Source organism: Ceratina calcarata, unplaced genomic scaffold, assembly GCF_001652005.2.
Source record: "Ceratina calcarata isolate Rehan_Ccalc_2016 unplaced genomic scaffold, ASM165200v1 scaffold517.2, whole genome shotgun sequence".
In the NCBI taxonomy this organism is placed as follows: domain Eukaryota; kingdom Metazoa; phylum Arthropoda; class Insecta; order Hymenoptera; family Apidae; genus Ceratina; species Ceratina calcarata.
In genome coordinates this window covers 636,369-651,824 of record NW_017176301.1, presented here as the reverse complement: position 1 = coordinate 651,824, position 15,456 = coordinate 636,369, and the positions used below count along the sequence as shown (strand labels likewise).

Genomic DNA, 15,456 nt, shown 5'->3' with positions numbered 1-15,456 from the left:
CACCTTCTCACTCCCTCTCCCACACTCCTACACCCTCTTGACACACTCCCACACCACGTCACAAACTCCCACACCAACTCACACACTCCCACATCCTCGCACACTCTCCCAAGCCACATCACACTCTCCCACACCATCTCCACACAATCACACGCTCCCACACCACCTGCCACACCCTCTAACACACACTCACACCCTCCCACAAAACTCGCACGCCCACTCACACACTCCCACACCATCTCAGCCTCTCCCACACCATCTCCCGCTCGCCCACATCCACTCCCACACCCTCTCACGCTCCCTCTCGCCCTCCAACGCCCTCTCACACTCTCCCACACCCTGTCACACTCTCCCACACCATCTCACACACCCTCTCAGACTCCATCACCCTCTCCCTCTCATCCTCCCACACCCTCCACCACTCACCCGCCATCCCCCACACCCTCTCACGCCATCACACACCATCTCACGCTCACTCCTCCACTCCCACACCCTCTCACACTCGAACACCCCACGCCATCTCCCCCACCTTTCCTCTCTCCTTCCTTTTCCTTCTCTTTTCTTTTCCTCCTTTCTTTCCCTTCCTTTTTCCCTTCTTTTTTCCCCTCTTTTCTTCCCTTCTCTTTTTCTCTTCTTTCTTTTTCTTCCCTTTTCTTTCCCTCCTTTCCACCCTTTTTTCCCCTCTTTTCTTCCCCTCTTTTTTTCCCTTCCTTTCTTTCCCTTCTTTCTTTCCCTTCTTTTTTTCCCTCCTCTTTTTCCCTTCTCTTTTTCCCTCCTTTTTTATCCCTCTTTTTTTCCCTTCTTTTTTTCCCTCTCCTTTTTCCTTCTCTTTTTTCCTTCCCTTTCTTTCCCTTATTTTTTTTTCCCTTCTCGTTTCTTTTTTCCTCCTTCTTCTCTTTCTTCTTTCTTCTCCCTCCTTCCACCCCTACTCACCCTCTCCCCCTTCCAACTTCTCATTCCCCCCTTTCCGCACCCATCTCCACCGCCCTACCAACGCGCCAAAGTACCCGAAAAAAAAAGAAACCGCGCCCGTCCGACCCTTCCCTTCCTCGTCTCTCCCCACTGGCCTCTGCGATCCCCGCTTTCGTCTCACGTTCTCCCGCGTGTACCCCGTCGCAGTCACTGACGTCGATACGGACGAAAAAGAAAAAAAAAAAAAAAAAGTAGTACCGAGGGACACCGCGTGACCAGACACCCTCCCTGAGCCTCTCGTGTCGATCTTTTCTTCCCTGGTCTTCGTATCGTTGGTTTTAAACGCGCTCGTTTCTACCGTTATCTCTCGTGTCACTCTCTCTCTCTCTCTCTCTCTCTCTCTTCGCGATACGGTTTCCGGAATGTAGGGATTCTCGTGTCCTTCGTACGGCTAGTGACCGTCGAATTGAGCCTGCTGTGTACACGTGTTCGTTTCCCCTGGGATACGAGATTCCGAACGAGTAGTGAGTCTACGTGTTACGTGTGTTGCACCCGTCCGATCGTGATCGGAGAGTAAATTCTCCGTACGAATGTAGTACGAGACGTGAATCGATGTCGTGTACGTTTCCGTTCGTGTTTACTTTCGTTTCGAGTGAATTTTCGTGGTGCGACTGTGCGATACACGGGAACGCGGACTTTCGATTTTCGACCTGTTCCCGCCGTTTTTCCCTTCCTTTTCGCACGTGCCGTTCAACGGCGCTGCGAACCGTGCCGACCGAGACCTACCTTGAGTGTCACCCCTCTGCTCTGCTCTGTCTCTGATGACTCTCTGGTCGCGAGACGCGACGGCCCCGAGGCTGCGCGAACCGAGAGTGGAGACTGCGACGACGCTCGCGCGGCCACGTCGCCGTTCTCTACCACCGAGTTCCGAGTACCTGCCACCGGTCACGGTCGCTGCGCTCCGACGCGTCTGCTGTACCGATGCGTGTTCGTGCCGGACGGTCGAACGAATCCGATAGGCTTGAACGACGTCTTGGTCGCGCTTCGTGTTCCGTGATCCGACTGCTGGTGTCGGACCGAGAATCATGTGAATCATCCTGTTTTGTGCGCGTACGTGATTGTCCAGAGCTTGTGTCGCGATCGCTCGCGATATTTCTCCACGACTGTGAACTGTGCCCGACCCTCGTACCGTGCTACGCTCGTTTGCGTTGTGCGTCTAGTGCGTGGTGCGTACTTCCGCGCGTTTTTCTCTCCGATCGAACGACCGTTGTCGTTCCCGTTTAATTTCTGCTCCTCGTCCTCGTCGTCTTGGTCGTCGTCCCGTCGACGTTGCGGTTCTCGACGATTCTTTTTCTCGTCGCTTTCCCGTTCCGTACGGCCGTCGTGCTTCGAAGTCACGGTTCCACGATGCCGAGATTCGTCTTCTTCCTCTGCTTGGTCGCCGCTGTTCTCGCCCTGGGTAAATATGCTTCGTCCGTTCCAGCCTTTCTTCCCCCCGGATCTGACCGACTACGTTTCTCGTTCGTCTGTCCTGACCCTCGCGCGTCCACTTCGATGCGACTTCTTTTTTTCGCTCGTGTCGCCTCCTCGTACGTTCGTTGGCTGCTTCGTTCTTTCGCGTTTTGATCGCGGCGGGCTCACTGTGTTCGTCTTGTTCCGTTGTCGTTCTACTCCGTGCGCGTTTACCGAAGAGTCTCCTGGCCTGGCTTTCGTCGCGGTGTCGCTCGTTTTTCTCCGAACGCGTTTTCCCAACGGACGGATGAAACGTGAACGACGCTCCTCGCGGGCAATGGTCGCGCGAGTGTTCGCGGTGTTCGTCGGATCGGTCTCGGGTGATGATCGGGATCGGGAGCGATTTCGATCGTCGTTTTTCGTGCCTTTGTTTTACGTTTTCTTCTCCTGATTTGTCCACGATTGCGGAACAGGTGAGGGTCGAGACGAGCCACTTTTGTCCGCCACCGATGTGGGATCTCTTCCTGTGGTGGATGCGGCGGCGACGACCACGACGTTCCGACCTGACTCAGAGCGAGATGTACCAGCCAGCACCGTCTCCGACCGGATTGGCGTTGTCGCTACCGAGAAACCCCCGATCACGGTTTCCCCGGACGAACCAGTCCCGGTCACGCGGGAGGAGACTGCGGTCGGTCCGACTTCCGCTTCGACTCGCGTTTCCCGCCGACCTGCTCTCCCGTCCCGGAATGTTACTGCTACCACCGTTCGGACTCCTCTGACTGAATCGTCTGTCACTGCTGCTGTTGCTGCTGCCGAGGATGCGTCTCTTGCGCCCGTTCGACGAACAGACGTGCGTGCTCCCCTGAGCTCTGCCAGCTCTGCGAGTTTCGTCTCCCATGGCCCTGGTAAATGGGTGGTCAATGTGACGAACCGTGTCTGTGTCGTGGTACAGATGGCTGTGACCGTTCACGTTTCTTACACCGACGTTGACGACAAGGTTTGTATCGTTGCTGTGCGTGGTCGCTTACAGTTGTGACTTGGACGATGGTACTTTATGGTCTCCTGACGAATCGACGTTTTTCAGACGTCCTCTCGAACGTTCGAGATACCGGCTGATAATACGACCAGAGCCAGTGGATTCTGTGGCGAGTCGGAACAGAATTTGACGTTGGAATGGCCTGCTACCAATCTGACAGCCACCGATGCCAACCTGACCCTGCACTTTGTCAAGAATCAGACTGCGAACGACTACTCTCTCCGTCGTTTGGACGTTTCTTTGCCAGCGGCGGCGGTCAATTTCCCGAATTCGACGCTGAGTGAGTAGTCCAGCAGTTTCGTTGCGTCCGTTTGTTCTCCTCGGATCCAATTTCTGTTATCGTTTTGTGTCGTTTCCTTGTTCTCGCCGTCGTCGATTCACGACGCGACGTAGATGAAACGATCGTTCTGGTCTACGATGCGCCGTCGTCGTCTGACTACGTGATTGGATTGACCGAGTCCTACAGATGCCTCAAACGACAAACGCTCTGGCTGAAACGAAGAATCGGTCGTGGCCTCGATGACGTGGTGGTGAACGACCGAACGTCTGGCTACTTGACCGTGTCAGACCTACAATTCCAGGCGTTCAAATCTGACAATTCGACCGTTTTTGGTTTGGGTAAGCGCGACGCGACGATTCGTTCGTCGAATGAGTACTTGTTCTTATAGCTTTCGTTCATTCTTGTTCTTCTTCCTTTTCAGCTCGAGATTGCGCGTTTGACACACCGGACGCTGTACCGATAGCTGTAGGCTGTGCATTGGCAGCGTTGGTAGTCATAGTGTTGGTCGCGTATTTGATTGGACGCCGACGAAATCAGTTTCATGGCTACCTTAGCATGTAACTTACCGTGATACGTTTCTTCGTTACCTTTGATTTTCTTCCTTTGTTCAGTGATTGGTATTCAGAGTGGATGATGTCCTTTCGTTCAGCGTTCTGTCGTATCTGCTGGTATCCTGTGTTTTCGTCGATTGTCTGCGAAACCTGGTTTGGCCACGTGTATTTTCCACGCTTCCAACGGCCACGTTGTTTGTCGATATCGCGCGCGTACGATGGAAGTGTATCTTTAAAAAATTTGTTATTTCTTTGATCGAATAAAGTGATACGATGCGTGATATGAAGTATATATCGTATGAATTACCGTTTGAAACGCATGTATAAAATATATTGTTATTATTTTTTAGTATCGCTGCTCTTAGAACGTTGCTATCTCGAATCGATTATAGTTGACGAATAAAACAAATTACTTTTGAGACTGCATTTCTCTCTCTCTCTCTCTCTCTCTCTCTGTGTGTGTGTGTGTGTGTGTGTGTGTGTTGACCCGAACAGTTCTCGATCCGAGTTGGATCGGGGATCCGGGAAGAAATTGTCTTAGTTCGAGGATGATCGACGTGCTCGTTTCGTCGTCGTTCGTTCCTCGAGATGACGATTTCTCTTACTCGGAAAGAGTTTCGAACGTTCGCACACGTGTAATACGTATACGTGTGTTTCGAAGCGATCGAGCGTCGTGGACGTGTGAGAATAGACCGCGCTGGTGGTGACCGAGTCTGTGTTTCTGTGGAAGCGATGGAAGAAGACGAGCTACTGCCCTCTTCACTTTCGCTTTCTTCTCGGTTGTTGTCGTAACGGCGATATAATTTTCGAATAGGATCTCGACTATCGGAGGGGATCCGCCGATGCGGGATCGTCTCGCGGGACGGTTTCTCGTCCGATTCTTCCGAACGGTATCCTCTCGCGAACGATGAGAAATTGAAAGAATGAATTTCAGTCGTTTCTGGCCAGCAGCAGTCGTGTGAACTGGATCGAATAGGAATTTGGATTTTTACTATCGTTGTCGGTGGCTCTCTTCGACGAACTCGATCGTGCGTTGCTGGAAACGTTTGAATTGTATGCGAAATGGAACGAGACGACTTGTCCTGGACCTGTGCGGCGGCGCGTGTATCGAACCACTGGTATCGCCGGCATCGCCGCTCGCCGCCAGCTATTGTGTCCTTTGCGCGGCCGGCGGGCGAACGTGAATTGTATTCCGTTCCGTTCGTCCGAGGGCGGCGTGTGTTTCCTACCTACGTTTTTTTTTGACAAGAGACGACGTGACATAACCTAACCTATGGACCTGGCGCGGTTGAAAATAGTTCTACGCGTTGATACGTCCCCACTGCTTGATAAATAATAAATGAATACGGTTAGCGGCAGTAGGTTGCTACGGAAAATTTACATTGCGAGGCTTGACATCTTCTTGAATCTTTTTCCGCGTTGTAAATCTCAGGTACGATAAGATAAGTTTTTTCCTGCTCCCCGTTCGTCTGCGTCGAGCGAGCTAGTATACGTGTGGCGTATCGTCTAGCAGAGAAAGGTTATTATTCATTTTTTGTTTGATCGTGCGTGATGAAATTGTTTGTCAAAATTGTTTCTCGAGAAGCAGCTATACTGAAGCAAGTACTGTGTTCTGTATTGTTCGATTTTCAAACGAGAGTCACCATGGTGTGCACGCGATATTGTAAATTTACGAGTACTTATGAATGTTCATTTTTATTTCGGTTACGATGACATGCGCCGCGACTCGGATATCCGATTTTTACGCATGTGTACGATTTCTCAGGTATCAGATCGGTATCGATGTACCGATCTTGTACTGCTGCCAGACCGAGTCTGGTTTGTTTGTTATAACGCGGTCTGCTGCTGCTGCTGCTGCTGCTCGATTATACTACGTGTATACATTTATACGTATTGTTACGTTCGAAAGAATCGATGTTGGCACCTGTTTTGAGAGTTCAGAAGAATCAGTACGTGAAATGAAATGATCGGTCTGTTAATAATTAGTTGTGATTCTGTTCCATAATTCTACGTACACGTGATATATACGCGACGTGAGCGAGACTGATGGAGAGAGAGAGAGCGAACGTAATTAAATTCGTGTGTTTGTTGAGAGAGGAAGAATAGAGATCTCGAGAGTTGATCGCGAGAAGCCTGTGTACACGAGCCTGTTTAATTTTATGTTTGCAGCCTTTTTGCTATGACATCGTGCCACTTTTATCTTCTGCATGTATGTCCGGACTAGCGGTAAAGCAAATATTTCTGAGAAATTTCTGTGTGAAAAACGTCTTGTTGGTATCCGAAAAATTGATATTGACCCGCTGTAATTTAATGGCAATGATGGCGAATCCCACGGCACCGCAAAAGTTGAATCAACCGATGACTACGACGTCGATGGATCGCTACGCCGAAGTCTATTACAATCCGAGCAGCAGCAGCAGCAGCAGCAGTAACTATGGTATTCCGTTTCAAATAACGGGAAATATCCAGGAACCGTGCGAGAGTAATGTGCAGTCGTCGTCGTCGTCGTCGTGGCCGTCGTCGGTTTACCATCAGGTGAATACGTGCGTCGTCGAACCTGCGATGTTCGCTGCTGTTCACGACCGTGAAACATTGATCGATAAACAGAGATATAAGGCAATGAGACAGTGGGAAACTGTTGTTAAAACAGGTAAGAGAACTGCTGCACGTTCTGGTTCCGATGGTTCGCTTCGAACCGACGCCGACGCGAGAGGAGTGTTCTCGTCGTCTGGTATCGATTTATCGCAGATTATTTTTTTCACCAGAGAAGCTGACCACCTTCAATTCCGATGAGCAGCACTTTGTTGTGAGAATACTGTCTTTTAACATTTTGGCGCAGTGTCTGCTGGAAACGTTTTCATATCTGTACAAAGGACACGACCAGCGTGCGCTGTCTTGGGAAAATAGGAGGCAGCTTCTCTTGCAAGAGATTTTAGAAGCGCGAGCTAACGTTAGTTCTCAGTTTCAATTATTTTTACCGTTCTACACACGTATACGTACTTTTTTGTTGTTGTTGTTGTTGTTGTTCTTCTTCTTCTTCTTCTTCTTCTTCTTCTGTTCGGATTAGCCAAATTAATGATGTTGCGTTTAATGATGTTTGATTGAATTCGAGCTCTCTTTATTTGCTCTCTCATTCTGCTTGTCCGTGCGCAGGTGATTTGTCTCCAAGAGATGCAAGAGGATCATCTGCCAGAATTTTTACGTACGTTCGAGCAATGGGGCTACAGCTATCTCTACAAGAAGCGAACGAACGACAAGAAAGATGGTTTATTATTTTTGTATCGTTCCGACCAGTTGATTTTAATCGATCACGTGAAAGTTGAACTCTATCAATCGGGCATAGAATTATTGATGAGGGACAATGTTGGAATAGTGGCAAAGTTAGCAGTTAAAGACAATCCTCAAACGCAATTGGTGATTGCTACGACTCATCTACTTTATAATCCTAGACGAAACGATGTAAGATTGGGACAAACGCAACTTCTTTTAGCGGAAATTGAGAGATTCGCTTTTCTCAGGCAGACGATGTGAGTATAATTTGATCGAGAACCCGCCGGTTTTCGAGCGAATCGACTCGATCGTCGCGGTACGATCGGCCATAATTCCGGTTTCAATTGTTGTTCACGTTTCACGTCATGTGCGAGCGATTTGGTTCGAACGATTCGGTTCACGCCATGATCGTTCGTTCGTTCGTTCGTTCGTTCGTTCGTTCGTTTGTGGTTTGTTTGTTTCTTATTCTGTGTCTACACGATAGGACGGGTCCCAAGTATCTTCCAATTATACTGACGGGCGACTTCAATTTGAGGCCCCATTCTGGAGTGTACAAATTTATCGTGAATGGAAGATTTCGATACCAAGGGAAAGCAAAAACGCTCGAACATACGGAGAGTAAGAAACTATCGAATTTTCTCGTGCCTCCTCGACTTCGTATTACCGACAATTGTCAACACTTTAATGTCCTGAAGTACAGATTACTTAAGGAAGGAACGAACAGAGTGATGGTACGTCTCGTACTACGTCTACCACACGGTTGAACTTTCGCGACGTTCACGGTCAAAGCTGCGGCCGATTGTATAATGTCTAATGTGATGTGGAATACGTGTATTCTACGCGTTCTGGTTACAGTTGGAGAATAGCGAATTCGTTGCTGCTGTATCGGAAGCAGATCTTGCAGCAGCCAGCAACGCGTCTTGGTACTGCGAAGGGAACCCGGCAGCGGCGACGGCGGAAAATACCGACACCGATACCGTTCTGCAAACGATAGAAATTAAGGACGGTCATCGCGTGACTTTTTGCTCCGGCACTTTGACACATCCGTTTCGCTTCGACAGCGTGTACAAACATCAAAATCGTTACGGCGAGAAAGAAGCTACCACGAATCAGGGAAAATGGATTACTGTAGATTATATTTTTTATAGCGGCGACTTAGAACTTCTTGATAAATACACTTTACCTACGCGTAGAGAATGCAACATTTTGCCTACGATACCTAATTTCGCAGTCGGTAGCGATCATCTTTGTTTAGGTGCAACTTTCAAATTACCTAAGAGTAAGCTCTAAGAGTGTCTCGATCGCTACTCGACAATTACGATTTATTACGATGTCGTTGTTGTTCTCGTAAAGAATTCGATCTTGGCTCCGACGTAGATAGCAATTTTTTACGAATGACTAGAGATACTTTCGGAAGAAGAAAACGTACACACACAAAACGACCAATGAACCGATATTATTTTATTTACCAAGAAGAATAACAAAAAACGGAAAGAAGTATTTTCTTTGTTTTTATGGGGGTGTACGCGAGAAAAATTGTAGTTCTTAGCGATTTGTAACGTAGCGTGTATGGTACCGCCACCACGACATATAGATTAAAATTTTTATTCAGGACGCAAAATCGAAATTGAATGCAAATTTCTGTTCTTCAAGTTTGATCGTTGTTTTTATTTCCCCCTTGTGTATGATTCATGATCATTTCGTAGTTCCGTGATCCGCTTGACCATCGTCGTCGTCGTGGTCGTCGTCGTCGTCGATGTGCCGAGTGTTCTCTACGCTCTAGACACGTAGTACAGGTCTGAATACACGATATACGCCAATGTGAAGACTAGTCTTCGTGTACTCGACCTCGACCTACCCGTCCGCATGACGCGCGAAGGTCGCGAAGGTGAGCAAGGTGAGGTGAGATCGAGATGACGATGACTACATGACGGACATGACCAACTTCACCGATATACTGGAGATACTGTGGTAGAGGTTTTTGGCGTTCGTTCCGCAGGTATGCTCCCAGCGCTCCCAACCAACTCCCAGACTCCCAGCTCGTGACGTGACGGCGATGTAGGCGCGGTTGCGGCTGCGGGGCAAAGTGCTTGTTTATGATGACCGCTATCTATAGGCTAGAAAATAAAATATTACCCGATTTGTGATTTTTAAAACCACGCGTAATCGCGTTCGCGTCTCGTCGTGCGGTGAATAAAAGAATCATGTCTGCGAGCGTATCGCATACGGAGAAAGAATTAGATTTGAGTAATGCTGGCAGAGGTGTCTGGCTCGTGAAAGTGCCGAAATACATAGCAAATAAATGGGAGAAAGCACCCGGAAATATTGAAGTCGGAAAATTGAAAATAACCAAGTAGGTTTTCACTGTGTGTATTCGCGATCCCGTGTTGTGTATCCCGTTTTGCAGAGAGATGCGATTAAATCATTGATTTTGACTGACGTTAGAAACCCTGGTCAAAAGGCAGAAGTATCTCTCAGGCTGTCAGAAGCTGTTTTAGCGTTGAAAGAACCTGAAGAAGAAGAGATTCCAAAACAGCACAGATTAGACGTAACGACAGTAACGAAACAAATGTTGGGAGTCTTTTCTCATGTTACACGTAAGCAGCGTTCAGAATTGATTTCTTCCTTCTCCGAAGAGAAAAGAAAGAATTTCGATAAATTTTCCTTCGTATATAACGATAACCGTGTACTTTCTGTATTGTGTCTCGTTCAGCTTCTAGTAGTTCGGATTCGATAGTTCCTGAAACTGAGAAACTTTATATGGAAGGAAGAATTGTACAAAAGTTGGAATGTAGGCCTTATGGTAAGTACGCAACCGTATTCACCATAGATAGATACTATGCATACGACTGCGACTCTGTTCTATGGTTTGTGTGTAAGTTGCGATAGATTTGTGTACTATTTTCATCTGTTACATTCGTCTGTTTTAGCTGATAATTGTTATATGAAATTGAAACTGCAAAGCATTAAAAGAGCCTCCGTGCCGCAGAGGCAAGTTCAACAATTGGACAGGGTGGTGCAAAATTTCAAACCTGTATCCGATCATAAACACAATGTAAGTCTGATTTGTGCAAATAATTAATGGGACACGTTCGCGCACACAGTCATTTGCATTCGTTGATTTCGTTCGATTTATTGCGCGACATATATATGTGTATATGTATCAATTTCTCTGTCTTCCTCTCCCTCTCGTTTAGATTGAATATGCGGAAAAGAAGAAGGCAGAGGGTAAAAAGATGAGGGATGACAAGGATGCAGTGTTGGATATGTTGTTTGCTGCGTTCGAGAAACATCAGTATTATAATATTAGAGATCTAGTGAAAATTACTAGGCAACCTATCGTAAGTATGTCGTTTATAGTTCGATTGACGCTGTTGCCGGTGGCGTATCCGTGACTCTTTCTCCTTACTATCTGCGGACCTGACTGAATTTTTATTCATCGTTCCCCGTCGTGTAGGTGTATTTAAAGGAAATATTGAATGAAGTTTGTAATTATAATCTTAAAAATCCTCATCGTAATATGTGGGAATTGAAACCTGAATATCGACATTACAAGGAGGAAGAAAAGCCCGAATCTACTCAGAAAAAAGCTGACGAATCTGACGATGATTAGCCAAATTCACACTAGATTTGTGCGTGTACATACACATTTTTTTATTGGTTTGTATAAAGGGATCGCAATTAAATGATTGTTTTCTTTGTCTACATTCTTCATTTCATGCGTACAACTGGTCGATTCTTTGTGTGTGTGTGTGTGCGCGCGCGCGTGTGCGTTCAGTAATCCTTTTATTGTAAAACGAGAGGACTGTAAATTTATAAGCGATGTAATTCACACCAAAAATACATTCTTCATACAGAATACATAATTTATTAAGGAAACTACATATTTTTTTGATGGACCTGCGTAAAAGACGACATACTGGTATAGTAAATGCACACGCGTTTGTATGTTATTCTAAAAATAAATTATTTCCTTGATATGATCGAGTCTTGATCGAGATCGTAAGATATGAGAGAATGTTATTGTCAGCTTAGGAATGAGACGCGCGCGCGCGTTAATAACGTTTACGCGATTGTGGAATGGACATGGCACGAGCGAAGATTAAAAATCGAAAGACAAGTTTAAGGCCGGTATTTAGTGTCGTTGCTTGTTCTTAAGATCGCCGTAAGCATTTGCTCGAGTTCCTGTTTTCTGTACAAGACAGAAATATGGGATAGACAGGGATAGGAAATACTTAAGACGATCTTAAATATAAGCAACGACTCTGAATACAGAACGAGCAAAAAGTTATATAAGTTGCGATGCGCGCAACGTTGTGCGTACAGTAATTCACCGTCCATTTCAGTGACCAGTTATTTGATTATCATTGGGCGGTATAATTCCCTGGGTCTTGAGTAAATGCTTAAGACGATCTTAAAAGTAAGTAACGACTATGAATACCGCCCATTATCATTGACCGTCGTTGTCACTTCCCCTCCCCCATGTTGATCCCAGCTCTCTGACGTTGCCGCGTCTCTAACTGTTGTTCACGTGCTTCAAACATTCACGAACGCTTGAAACATTATCATTGGGTGACATCCACATAAAACTGTCATGTGAATTTCTTCGTCCGCCGGAATGAATGTAACAGTACCACGGTACAGAACTGTCTTCGACGGGCCGATTTCGCCTTTTCCACTTATGATAATTAAAATACTAGCGGTACTTCTGGGAATTATATTGTACGACGGTTTTCCAGCAGGTATCTGAAATCAATCGATTTTCATTCTTCAATGAGGTGACCACGGTCGTTGTCAGTGATAGTGCGCGCGCGCACGATGCGAATGAACTTGCTCTCTTGTTACTCTTACTGTAATTTTGGCGACAGCAAAATCTGGCACGGGAGGACGAAACACTTCTGTATATTCGTCTTCGCGACAAGGTTCGAATCTTTTTGCGGAAACCGGTTCGCAAATGTACGTTAACATATCTACTAACGTTGGTACATCTTTTAATTTGGGAGTTAATCCTGCGCGTACTACGTTATCCGAGCATGCCATACATTCGATACAATCTATAAACATATTTCGTCCCCATTCATTCAGTTAGCTTGCGAATGATTAAAAGATGATGGTGAGGTAATTGTAGGCTGACGCGACGGTAGTAGTAGTAATAACGCTCTCTCACCCCCGGAAAGATATGCATGTGGCTCGTTTGGTCCGAGGTATATAGCCTCACCAGGCTGCATCATTATAAAATTAAAAAAATAAATGCCAAAACATCCTACGTCGCCCGGATAATCGCGGTACAGTCTTTCTAATAGATCAGCGTGTAAGGATTTCCTCGTTGATTCATCTACAATAACATTTTTAGTACTGTTGTTGTTGCTATTATTGCCCATCGAGACGTTTGTTGTTAACGACTCAGCTGTTGAATGACGACGTTTTAATTATCTCGCTCACCTAAATTGGTCAGTCTGTCGAGCAACTTTCTAAGTTGGAATGCCACTAAACTAGGATCACAGGTCATTAGACTATGAAAGCACGTTTTCAGACTATTATCCTCGTCGTGTTTTGGATCTGCTCCGTCGTCTTTAGCAGTTACAATAAATTTCTCTACTTTCTCTTCTCCAATTGTTGCACGTAATTCTGGGAGGGCCTTCAGAAACTCTTGGATCTCTTTGATCGGACGGAACCCACAGAGAGCTTCGAAAGGTGTTAAAGCTATCGCAAGTTCAGGCTTGTGATTTGCATCCTTGTAGATGCCAGGATACTGTTGATGAAGTTCTCTTGCTTTTTCCTACACTTTCAAATGTCACAAACAATTTGAACTGATCGTGTTACTGCGTCCAGTTTCATTCAGCAGTCGGTAACCAGACCGCGTTACACCTCGCGATACACGTACCTTGTTTGGATGTGCTTGGATCGACAATGCTTTGTTCACGGACAAAACTTTAAAAAGAAATGGCAAGTGCTGCCCGAACATCTGTTCGACGTTCTCTCCCAGTACTTCACTGTTTTCTTTTATATATTCTTCCAAAGATATATTTAATCTCTTGACGTACGAAGGGCCGTTGGGATGTGTTCCCATCCATAACTCGGCATATGGTTTCTCTACGTCTAATGTAAAGTCTAAATTCGAAAATTTCATTAATGTTGCAACAGTGCTGTTGATGCCACGTTTTCCCCAATCGTAAGTCTGTACTTTACACTCGAGTTCCATATTGTCGATAATTATTCAAAATTCTGGAACATGAAGCAAAGTTGCTGCTGACTATATCGTGTATTACCAGTGTCACAGATGATTTACATGAAAATACTTTGAATGCCTTGATTGACTCTCATCTGATTGAACGTGAAATAGAGACAAAGTTCATCGCTCTTCGATCTACGTTCACTTAATAACATAGTCACGTACGTTTTTTCATTTAAGAATATACTTTTATTGTCCAGCAGCACATTTTTTACATACACAAAACATATGTTCGCAACTTTTTATCAGTATACTACTTACTTACCGGAATCACGTGAAACAGGCGAACGAGGGCCTCGTTCCGAGTATATGCATCAGTCACGTTTGACACCATTCGTGCGCGAATAAACAAGCTCCACGTAAATCCGATCCGATTTTGATGCCTGCTATCAAGCTAAGGGCTACGTGTATGTATAGTAAACGTTATCAGTAGACAACCGGTTCCGAACGCTATAGTACGTCACGTGGAACTAGTGACAGTACGTCATAGTAGCTTGTAGTGCGCATGGGTAACAGATCCGACAACGTGCCGCCGTCACCAATCACCTTAGAGCATAATATGCTCTAAGCCAATCACTGTGCTGGGTGAATGGGTGAAGCCGACCGAAGCCGACCAGCCGACTGTCGTCTCTCGTTCGATCTTTTTCGCTCTTTGGTCGTGTTCCACGGTGGCGATACTGGCGATACGTGTGCTAGTTAACAGCAGGTAGTGCAAACGTTTTCAATATTTCTGTATAAACAGTTACGTAGGAGCGATTTCGACAAATGTTTTCAACTCTTCGTTAAAATGTTTGTTTCAGCATCGAGCAATAAAAATGGTGGCGCAAAAGAAACAGGTACAGAATACCTTTCTTAATTATACGCACGTGTTCACATAACCTCATAAAATAGAGAAAATTGTTTGCTTCCTCACTTAACGATACGACGAGTTTATTTATTCGATGTCTTTCTCTCTGTTTCTCTGTTATCCATAGAAAAAATCCCAGGAAGGTATCAACTCCAGGTTGGCCCTTGTCATGAAGTCGGGAAAATACGTGTTAGGTTATAAGCAGACCCTCAAGTCCCTCCGGCAAGGAAAAGCGAAATTGGTTATCATTGCCAATAACACTCCTCCTCTAAGGTGAGACTGAGATGTAGTACTCCTTCGTCGATGTCACAAAGTAATATGAACGTAAATAAATTGTGTTCGCATAACTTTGAGGCAAACATAAAAGATTAACTGTATGTTTCATATTGATTTGTATACACTTTTAATGGGAGTTCTACGGAGTAGTCTCGATTCTCTCTCTGTTTGTAAGTGCAGAGACAAGTGTTTGCGCATTCAACAGATATAAATTACAAATATCTACTTTTGTCTGTCTTGAACAGGAAATCTGAGATAGAGTATTACGCTATGTTGGCAAAAACTGGCGTACATCACTATGTTGGAAATAACATAGAATTGGGCACTGCGTGCGGTAAATATTTCCGTGTCTGTACCCTCTCCATTACAGATCCTGGGAATTCTGATATTATTAAATCTATGCCTACTGGTGAACAAGCATAAGCATATATTTCCGATTTAATAAAATTTTCATAAAAACAAACATCGGGTCTTGTGTACTTCCGGATTTCCTTTTCTCCTCCATTCTTTGATTTAGATCAGCTGATATTAACACCTGAAATTACCACTATACCACAATCTTCTCTTACACTATACTTCTCAGCCATATGACTTAGAAAG

At 45.6% G+C, this 15,456-nt stretch overlaps 5 protein-coding genes and 1 long non-coding RNA gene across 10 annotated transcripts; 4 read left to right on the top strand and 2 right to left on the bottom strand.

Moving 5' to 3' along the window:
* The first annotated feature begins 1,895 nt into the window (after window positions 1-1,895).
* Window positions 1,896-4,650, top strand: Lamp1 (lysosome-associated membrane glycoprotein 1). The gene is made up of 5 exons (XM_018030203.2): window positions 1,896-2,371; window positions 2,838-3,361; window positions 3,449-3,680; window positions 3,794-4,018; window positions 4,102-4,650. The coding sequence occupies exons 1-5, from the start codon at window positions 2,320-2,322 to the stop codon at window positions 4,239-4,241; spliced, it is 1,173 nt and encodes a 390-aa protein (XP_017885692.1). The 5' UTR covers window positions 1,896-2,319; the 3' UTR covers window positions 4,242-4,650.
* Window positions 4,651-4,757: 107 nt separating this feature from the next.
* angel (protein) lies at window positions 4,758-9,153 on the top strand. 5 transcript variants are annotated; one of them, XM_018030194.2, is made up of 6 exons: window positions 4,758-5,663; window positions 6,401-6,881; window positions 6,997-7,181; window positions 7,385-7,758; window positions 7,986-8,232; window positions 8,357-9,153. In XM_018030194.2, the coding sequence occupies exons 1-6, from the start codon at window positions 5,571-5,573 to the stop codon at window positions 8,789-8,791; spliced, it is 1,815 nt and encodes a 604-aa protein (XP_017885683.1). In that variant the 5' UTR covers window positions 4,758-5,570; the 3' UTR covers window positions 8,792-9,153. The 5 variants fall into 5 exon arrangements, with proteins under 5 accessions (XP_017885683.1, XP_017885688.1, XP_017885681.1 ...); XM_018030199.2 differs by lacking the exon at window positions 4,758-5,663 and adding an exon at window positions 5,667-5,750; XM_018030192.2 differs by lacking the exon at window positions 4,758-5,663 and adding an exon at window positions 5,768-6,180.
* LOC113464758 (uncharacterized) lies at window positions 8,943-9,571 on the bottom strand. Its single transcript, XR_003389612.1, has 2 exons — window positions 9,360-9,571; window positions 8,943-9,280 (listed from the first exon to the last, which is right to left on the bottom strand). It is a non-coding gene; the product is annotated as an uncharacterized LOC113464758 (long non-coding RNA).
* A 29-nt stretch (window positions 9,572-9,600) lies between these two features.
* TfIIFbeta (transcription factor TFIIFbeta) lies at window positions 9,601-11,206 on the top strand. The gene is made up of 6 exons (XM_018030204.2): window positions 9,601-9,854; window positions 9,947-10,098; window positions 10,215-10,304; window positions 10,432-10,556; window positions 10,699-10,842; window positions 10,959-11,206. Exons 1-6 carry the CDS (start codon window positions 9,706-9,708, stop codon window positions 11,112-11,114), a joined length of 816 nt encoding a protein of 271 aa, XP_017885693.1. The 5' UTR covers window positions 9,601-9,705; the 3' UTR covers window positions 11,115-11,206.
* A 103-nt stretch (window positions 11,207-11,309) lies between these two features.
* Window positions 11,310-14,092, bottom strand: Mpi (mannose phosphate isomerase). The gene is made up of 6 exons (XM_018030202.2): window positions 13,999-14,092; window positions 13,386-13,726; window positions 12,944-13,280; window positions 12,669-12,836; window positions 12,353-12,555; window positions 11,310-12,247 (listed from the first exon to the last, which is right to left on the bottom strand). The coding sequence occupies exons 2-6, from the start codon at window positions 13,701-13,703 to the stop codon at window positions 12,038-12,040; spliced, it is 1,236 nt and encodes a 411-aa protein (XP_017885691.1). The 5' UTR covers window positions 13,704-13,726; window positions 13,999-14,092; the 3' UTR covers window positions 11,310-12,037.
* Window positions 11,601-15,319, top strand: RpL30 (ribosomal protein L30). Its single transcript, XM_018030205.2, has 5 exons — window positions 11,601-11,921; window positions 14,017-14,439; window positions 14,534-14,569; window positions 14,708-14,853; window positions 15,102-15,319. The coding sequence occupies exons 3-5, from the start codon at window positions 14,549-14,551 to the stop codon at window positions 15,277-15,279; spliced, it is 345 nt and encodes a 114-aa protein (XP_017885694.1). The 5' UTR covers window positions 11,601-11,921; window positions 14,017-14,439; window positions 14,534-14,548; the 3' UTR covers window positions 15,280-15,319.
* The last annotated feature ends 137 nt before the right edge of the window (window positions 15,320-15,456 follow it).

What these genes read in the sequence shown, in the direction of transcription:
- Lamp1 (XM_018030203.2), top strand. Translation starts at nt 2,320, where the DNA reads ATGCCGAGATTCGTCTTCTTCCTCTGCTTGGTCGCCGCTGTTCTCGCC. An exon ending in TTTCCCGAATTCGACGCTGA is followed by an intron (nt 3,681 to 3,793) that starts GTGAGTAGTCCA and finishes GACGCGACGTAG; the next exon opens with ATGAAACGATCGTTCTGGTC. An exon ending in TTCGACCGTTTTTGGTTTGG is followed by an intron (nt 4,019 to 4,101) that starts GTAAGCGCGACG and finishes CTTCCTTTTCAG; the next exon opens with CTCGAGATTGCGCGTTTGAC.
- angel (XM_018030192.2), top strand. Translation starts at nt 5,917, where the DNA reads ATGTTCATTTTTATTTCGGTTACGATGACATGCGCCGCGACTCGGATA. An exon ending in GGAAACTGTTGTTAAAACAG is followed by an intron (nt 6,882 to 6,996) that starts GTAAGAGAACTG and finishes TTTTTTCACCAG; the next exon opens with AGAAGCTGACCACCTTCAAT. An exon ending in TTTTAGAAGCGCGAGCTAAC is followed by an intron (nt 7,182 to 7,384) that starts GTTAGTTCTCAG and finishes GTCCGTGCGCAG; the next exon opens with GTGATTTGTCTCCAAGAGAT.
- TfIIFbeta (XM_018030204.2), top strand. Translation starts at nt 9,706, where the DNA reads ATGTCTGCGAGCGTATCGCATACGGAGAAAGAATTAGATTTGAGTAAT. An exon ending in GTTGGAATGTAGGCCTTATG is followed by an intron (nt 10,305 to 10,431) that starts GTAAGTACGCAA and finishes CGTCTGTTTTAG; the next exon opens with CTGATAATTGTTATATGAAA. An exon ending in AAATTACTAGGCAACCTATC is followed by an intron (nt 10,843 to 10,958) that starts GTAAGTATGTCG and finishes CCCGTCGTGTAG; the next exon opens with GTGTATTTAAAGGAAATATT.
- Mpi (XM_018030202.2), bottom strand. Translation starts at nt 13,703, where the DNA reads ATGGAACTCGAGTGTAAAGTACAGACTTACGATTGGGGAAAACGTGGC. An exon ending in CGACAGACTGACCAATTTAG is followed by an intron (nt 12,837 to 12,943) that starts GTGAGCGAGATA and finishes ATGTTATTGTAG; the next exon opens with ATGAATCAACGAGGAAATCC. An exon ending in TTGCTGTCGCCAAAATTACA is followed by an intron (nt 12,248 to 12,352) that starts GTAAGAGTAACA and finishes GATTGATTTCAG; the next exon opens with ATACCTGCTGGAAAACCGTC.
- RpL30 (XM_018030205.2), top strand. Translation starts at nt 14,549, where the DNA reads ATGGTGGCGCAAAAGAAACAG. An exon ending in TGGTGGCGCAAAAGAAACAG is followed by an intron (nt 14,570 to 14,707) that starts GTACAGAATACC and finishes TGTTATCCATAG; the next exon opens with AAAAAATCCCAGGAAGGTAT. An exon ending in AATAACACTCCTCCTCTAAG is followed by an intron (nt 14,854 to 15,101) that starts GTGAGACTGAGA and finishes TGTCTTGAACAG; the next exon opens with GAAATCTGAGATAGAGTATT.